Source organism: Drosophila subobscura, chromosome J (genome assembly GCF_008121235.1).
Source record: "Drosophila subobscura isolate 14011-0131.10 chromosome J, UCBerk_Dsub_1.0, whole genome shotgun sequence".
In the NCBI taxonomy this organism is placed as follows: Eukaryota; Metazoa; Arthropoda; class Insecta; order Diptera; family Drosophilidae; genus Drosophila; species Drosophila subobscura.
The window spans coordinates 8564145-8571332 of NC_048532.1; the positions used below are offsets into that span (position 1 = coordinate 8564145).

The 7188-nt window shown below is 46.3% G+C and overlaps 1 protein-coding gene across 1 annotated transcript; it reads left to right on the forward strand.

Moving 5' to 3' along the window:
• The first annotated feature begins 2604 nt into the window (after nt 1-2604).
• On the forward strand, nt 2605-5817 carry LOC117893379. The gene is made up of 7 exons (XM_034799973.1): nt 2605-3138; nt 3225-3493; nt 3779-3935; nt 4008-5247; nt 5300-5462; nt 5518-5620; nt 5683-5817. Exons 1-7 carry the CDS (start codon nt 2605-2607, stop codon nt 5809-5811), a joined length of 2595 nt encoding a protein of 864 aa, XP_034655864.1. The 3' UTR covers nt 5812-5817.
• The last annotated feature ends 1371 nt before the right edge of the window (nt 5818-7188 follow it).

The window sequence follows — 7188 nt, forward strand, 5'->3', positions numbered from 1 at the left end:
ACCAATCTGCTGGCAGGGCCTGCTGCTCCCAACTGTTTGCCGCCTGTTCATTTTGTCCCTTTGCACGCCTTTGTTGCGGTTTTGTCCTGGACTTGGCTTTTCGCTTCCTTCCCCTCAATGTTCCTCTTGGACAAAGGCGGCTTTAGGGCTGACTGGGCTCATAAACCAGGCAACAGAGAGAGGAAAAGAGAGCGGTTTAGAATGGGCTCACAGTTGGCACTGCCGTTGACACTTTGGCCAATATTCAGTGCACGCAAGAAGAGTGGGCCTTGTCCGCCTTTATGAAAAGTTTCTTTTGGTTTGAGGCGACAAAACTTCTTGTTTGAAAATTGTCCTCGCTGTCGGCCTGTCGCCTGTCGCCTGTTTTTATTGGCCACTCCTCCGGGTTAGACCAAGGCAATCGGGACCCACTCTTAACCCACTCATTATGGACAGTTTTACAGTTTAGTTGCACTTTCTGCCACGACCACCATAAAGGGAAATGAATGCTCAAGCAACCACTGGTGTGCCACCTCGACTCCTCCCTCTGGCAGCCACTTCACAATCTGCACAGGAAGAGCCTCTCCAAGCATTTCGTAAGCCCCAAGCTCGTGTGTTCTGGATGCAAGCATATTTAATTGAATTAGAAACAAAAGCTTGACCTGCAAAAACAAAACAGAAACCTGCAGAGAACTTCCCTCCTTCGCTATAAGATCTTTAAAAAACTCAGCAATCCGCTTACCGAAAAGCACTTGGAAAATATTACGCATACGTACACAGAGCAGTGAGCTTCAAAGAATGCCCTAAAGGATCCTCTACTGCTGCTGCTGCTGCCCCTGTTAAAGACCAACTAAATAATGCCAAAAAGGTAAGTGAAGCATCCCCCCACACAATAAAAGCAGTGCCTCAAGTTGATGCCCATTAAAGCCATGCGCTCCAACGCTTTCGTTTGGCGCCAAGTACAATTAAGGATTTCAACGAACGCCAAAAGCCATACACCAAAATATATATTGTGGGAGCCGAGAGGAAACAATAAACAAAAAGTATAGAAACCAAAGAGAATAAAGAACCAAAACAGGAGTAGCTGTGGGGGCAGAAGCCACTGCCTCAGCCCCAAGGCCAAGCACGAGTCCAGCAGAAAAATAAACAAAAATGTAATTTGCGCCACTTAGCAGCAAATGGACAATGCCATTAATAATTCCACTTTTTTCTGGGGTATTACGAGGGTGGCGGCCACAGATAATAAGGAAATATGACTTTGTTCTTGGCCGCAAAAATTTTGGAGAAAAAGCTCAAATCTGTACAGGAGAAAACCTGAAAAATCAGAAAGGGCAAACACAAACAGAAGTTGGCATTAGTCATAAGCTGAGCAGCAAAGCGGCAAAATGGAAATGGAAATAACAGGAAAATGGGGGAGGAGAAAGTGCAAGACTTTAAATGAGTGAAAATTGTGTTTCGATTTTAGCAGAAATAATAATAAAATAAATACAATTTAATTCCTAATTCCATGCAAAAGGAAATTAAATTAGAATCTGCAAAATGGAAGGTAAACTTTAGCTGCATCATTTTAATCCTTTAAGTGAGTGAAAATTATGTTTAAATGTAAACAAAATACTAATAAAATAAATACAATTAAACGCCTAAACACTCGTATTGTTAGCTTAAAGAAAACTTTAATACAAAAGGAAATTACACTAGAAAAAGGGAAGGGAAAATGTTTGAAGTATTTTAATTCTTTAAATAAGTGAAATTTTGTTTAATTTTTTAACAGAAATAAATATAATTTAATTTCTAATCACTCGTAATATTAATAGATACACAACTTTAACGCAAAAGGAAGCTAAATTAGAAAAAAAGAAGATCAAACTCCCCTTTGCAGTTCCACCAACAATTTCTCCTATGTTAATCCTCCCTCCAAACCAAACCTGTTGCCAATCCAACTCTCAGTAGAATTTCCTCTGTTTCCTCTATTTATTTTCGCTGTGATTGCTGCTGGGGGCATTTGTTAGCCAGAACTTTTGGCCCTGTCTCATGGTAATTCAATTTTGAGCCACTTCCTTTTTTATTTTTGTATTTTAGAATAAATCTTGCTTTTGTTTCGTTTTGTGGCATGGAAATCCAATTAAAGTGACAAACTGTCTGAATTTATGACATGGGGACACACACACACACACAGGGAATACCCAAAGGACACAAAGGACAAGGGGGCACAATGGTTTGGGGATTGAGACACACACACACGAGCGACCCTCATTCGGATTCAGAGACCGATTCAATCCGCATCCTTTATGCATATTCATGGGCAAGGGCCCCAAGAGTCAGTGTCAGTTGCCTCCTTCCATAAAGCGGAGGCGTGGCTCATGAATTATGAAATGTAATTGAATGAAATTGAATAATGACGACCAACCGAGCGACCGAGCGACCGAGCGACCGACCGACCGGTGTGTCAGTTGACAAGAAAAGTGAAATTCCAATGAGCGATTTATGGTCCAATTGAATTTCTGACAGCCGCCAAATGTCAAAGTCAAATGAATAATGCAATCTCCCTTCCAGCTTTTACCTTATTTCTGTGTTGTATATAAGGCACAGGGCAAAAGGAATTCCAATGTCAGTGTCTACAACAATATGGCAATGCATTGGTTAATGCTGCTGCTGCTGCCTGCCCTCTCAATCAGGGCCCAGGAGCTGCCATTGGAGGAGACTGGCGGGGAGCAGGCGGAACCCTTGCGCACTTCTGTGCTGCAGAGCAGCCTCCTCGTAGAGTTCTGTGTGCACTACCGGCATATACCCCGGTTAACCTACTTCACGTGCCGCAATCCCGAGACCAGCACTAGGAATGGAGAGGCACTGCGTGCGGCATTTGCTGCCAAGAATGCGCAGCTGATTAAGAGCCTCTACCGGAGTCAGCTCTTTGTGCGGATTGTGCAGCTCGATGTGTTGCAACAGACGGGCGGTGGGTATGGCAGCAGCAACACTGGCCCCAGGCGCGGTGGTGGCCGTGTGCAGGGGCCCCGCTACGGTTTTGGTTTCGCTCAGTCACAGAGCCAGGCCCAGAGCCATGCCGAGTGGTTGGACAGCGTGCTGACGGTGGATGCCCTTAGGCAAATTGTTGCTGTGGATTTGGCATGCGGCGCCCCGAGTCGTCGCTTCCTCGAGTTGGTGAGACTTTGAACGAGCAGCCTCCAAGGCTCATCTGCAGCTCGCCCTTTAGCCTTATTAAGTGCTCAAGTGAAATTATTCCAAAGGCTTCCGCCAAGATGCTCTACAGCGACAAGTTTCACTGGCTATTGATAGAGGACTTTGGGCTGTTCAACCAGCTGGAAGCGGCAACAGGAAACCATCAAGAGGTGCTGCCACAGCAAGCCAAGCAACTGCAAAGTACAAGGGAGGAGGAAGCAGATCTTCAGCCAACTATCGAGGAGTTTACGGAGGGTATGAACTTGTATATGAACACGGAATTGATGCTGGCCAAGCGACTGTCAGAGGCAGCTAACTACACGCTGTATGATGTGTGGTGAGTGGCACCTCACGAGTCCCAATCATTAACCTCGCTTGACATTGAGCGACATCAAGCGGAAAGCGTCATTAGATCGAAGGCAACCACTCAAAAGAACTTGCCACAGTTTGCACTTTCAAAACTGTCCTCAAATGGTGCACCAGCCAGAGGTCACGCAACTGTCTGGTCTCCAAATCAAGCAATCATCGCATCATCATCATCGTCATCGTCCACACCCTGCCCCAAAACCCAACAGACTAATTTCCATAGCCCCCTGAAGTCCCGAATTCGACTTTCGCTTAGGAACCCCGGCCTGAACTATGGTGGACATGTCAATCGAACGGAAATTGGCAGCTTCGCGCCGTCACAGGGTGTTCGATTGCACTCCTGGTATCGCAGGACATCAACGGTGCGTCGTCGCATGGACATGCAGCATGCCCGAGTCCGTTGCATGGTTGTGGTGAGAGAGCGACGCTTTATCCATGACTCGCAGCACAGTTTTGACTGTCTGTTATCTGACTCTAACCGGCAGGTGACCAACAAGAACATGACGGGCACTCTCATGTACTACCTAACGCACACGGTGTCGGGCCACATCGATACGATGAATCGCTTCAACTTCAATCTCCTGATGGCCGTGCGAGACATGTTCAACTGGACGTTTGTCCTCTCGCGCACCACCTCCTGGGGCTACGTGAAGAACGGCAGATTCGATGGCATGATTGGGGCACTCATACGCAACGAAACGGACATTGGTGGTGCGCCGATATTCTACTGGCTGGAGCGACACAAATGGATCGATGTGGCCGGTCGCAGTTGGTCCAGTCGGCCGTGTTTCATCTTTCGGCATCCGCGAAATACCCAAAAGGATCGCATTGTGTTTCTGCAGCCCTTTACGAACGATGTTTGGGTGCTGATTATGGTCTGTGGCGTGGTGACGGTTTGTATTTTGTGGCTGCTGACCACCATAGAGTGGAAATTGGTGCCACACGATGGTGCAGCATTGATCAAACCCAAGGGCGGTGCACCACCGCGACATCACCATCAAGTGCAGCAGCAGCAGCACGAGCTGGAGGCCAGTGTGCGTCCAGTTACCGCTCTATCAGTGGCTGAGGAGCTGCCAGATGTTACAGAAATACCAAAACAAGAGGAAAACTCCAACATAGATCCCTCAACCCTCTGGCAGCGCTGCTACCTCAAGCTCAATAATTATCTAAAACAACGCAAAGCCAAGCGAAAGGCACCCGAACGCGTGGGTTTGTTCCTGGAGTCGGTTCTGTTCTTTGTGGGCATCATTTGTCAGCAGGGTTTGGGCTTCTCCACGAGCTTTGTGTCGGGTCGTTGTATTGTCATCACCAGTCTGCTGTTCTCCTTTTGCATCTATCAGTTCTATTCGGCCAGTATTGTGGGCACACTGCTCATGGAGAAGCCCAAAACAATCAAAACCCTCAGTGATTTGGTGCACAGTTCGCTGCGTGTGGGCATGGAGGATATCCTCTACAATAGGGATTACTTTTTGAACACCAAGGACCCAGTCTCCATGGAACTGTATGCCAAAAAGATCACGAGTGTCCCAACCACCAAAGAGAACGAAGCGGATGAGGATGAACCATCAGATCCCCCACCAGCAGCAGCAGCGGCGGGCACAACAGATCCTGCCAAATCCTACAGAGACATTGTCCATAGCCATGAGACGGGCGCACATGCCAAGGATAATTCGGCAAGCAATTGGATGGATCCCGAAACGGGTTTACTTAGAGTCAAAAATGAACGTAAGTTAAGGGCAAACTTGTGTCAATTCTCTGCAGAACTTTCTCCCCTTAGGCTTTGCCTTTCATGTGGATGTGGCGGCTGCCTATAAGATTATAGCCGAAACCTTTAGCGAGCAGGCTATATGCGATCTAACGGAGGTCAGCATGTTTCCACCACAAAAGACGGTTTGCATTATGCAAAAGAATTCACCAATGAGAAAGGTCATCTCGTATGGGTAAGCGGGCAAAAAGGAGAAGCTAATTAGGGACTACCAAGGATTTGTTTTGCAGCCTGCGACGCGTCACCGAAACGGGCATTCTCACCTATCATTTCAATGTGTGGCACTCGCGGAAGCCGCCGTGTGTGAAGAAAATTGAAACGTCCGATTTGCATGTGAGTTAGAATCAGTTCTGTGCAGCTCTCAGATCTATTATATTTCCCCTTGCTGCCTCCAGGTCGACATGGACACCGTGAGCTCTGCTCTGTTGATTCTGCTCTTCAGCTATGCCATAACCCTCATGATTTTGGGCACAGAGATACTCTATTCCAAGTGGCATAAGCGCATCATCATCAGGTTCGGTTGAGTGTTGAATAAAATGTAAGGTTTAACCTCTAACCGCTCTCTTGAGTTCAAGTGGAATTAATTTTGGCGCGCCCGAGGAAGTTTTCGCCGCGATTTCCGTTTCATTAGACGAGGGGGAAATTCGTGCGGGCGAGGGTAATGTGTCAAAAGGTAAAAGTTTAATTCAATTAAGTTCGATTTGGCACGGGGAAGCAGCCACAGCCACAGCCACAGCCAAAGGAAATTGTCAACAGCATCGATTGCATAATTAAATTTGAAACTTTTTTTTTGTCTGGCGACACGACAGCGTCTCGTGTAATCCACTTTGAAAAGACAGACATAATAAGATTGCGAGTTGATTTAATTGTAGAATTTAATTAAATTAGAATTTATTGCGGTTCCAGGGGTAGCATTGAAAGACGAAATAATCCAGCGAACAGACAGCTAAATGCAACGAGATGTTGAAATTTTCGGCTATTTTGTTGTGTAGATTTTGGTGCCTGCAAAGTGCCTGCCTGGAGTGAGTCAATTTTACCCACAAACGAACTACAAAATATCCATTAAGATAACAAGTTTTTGCAGTAGTTGTAACATAGTTTCAATCCCTTGTTGCTCTTCGCCTTACTTTTTTCATATTTCCTTTACTTTTTCTGCCTTTTAGGAGGAAGCAACCAAACAGGCGGCTTCTTGTCAGCGCGCACACACAGAAGTTCTTGTTCTTGTTCTTGTCGCTGGGTTTTTGGCTCTTTGCCAAAGTGACGCTCTTAGGCATTTCTTTTCTTTTCTGTCGCTTGTTTGTTAAATTTGAAAGGACTTGTTTTTCCCCCGCCTTTCACCGGAGAGTGTCCAAGCCAAAGCCGCAACAATCATCAGGCAGGGAATCAGCGGCCAGGGAAGGGAAATCAATTACAAGTCGTGGAGAATCAGCTCGAACCGCTGCTCGAACAAGCTGCCAAAGTTGTCAACATTTTGCCTTGAACGTCCGGTTCCTGTACTCATTAGAGAGGCACCCACAAAAACACACCTACGAAAGAATTAAGTGAGTTTTTGGATTCCACAGGGAACACGGAGCACGGCGGATTGAAAAAGTTGTCAATATATATATGGGTTGGATTTGTTTCGGATTTAATGCTACAATATATTTTATACACTTGGGGTTATTTATCTGTGTGGGGGATGGGGGACAGCCATAAGATGCAGTTTCGACTGTGACAATTAAATTGTTTTGGCTTTGTTTAAGCAGCAAATTGTGCAACAAAACTTTGGCGGTTGCCAAGAAAAATAAGTAACAAAAAGAGTGGCACTACCAGTGGCAACAAGGAGCGTCGCGTCGCGTCGCGTCGCCTGACGGGACCTGCAGGAGTCTGGCATAATTAACAAAAGCGCTCAGCAGGGCGCG

Bases quoted from the DNA above. Each gene is read 5' to 3' on its own strand.
- LOC117893379 (XM_034799973.1), top strand. From the start codon at position 2,605: ATGGCAATGCATTGGTTAATGCTGCTGCTGCTGCCTGCCCTCTCAATC. The intron at 3,139-3,224 runs GTGAGACTTTGA...ATTATTCCAAAG, and splicing joins GTCGTCGCTTCCTCGAGTTG to GCTTCCGCCAAGATGCTCTA. The intron at 5,463-5,517 runs GTAAGCGGGCAA...TTTGTTTTGCAG, and splicing joins AGAAAGGTCATCTCGTATGG to CCTGCGACGCGTCACCGAAA.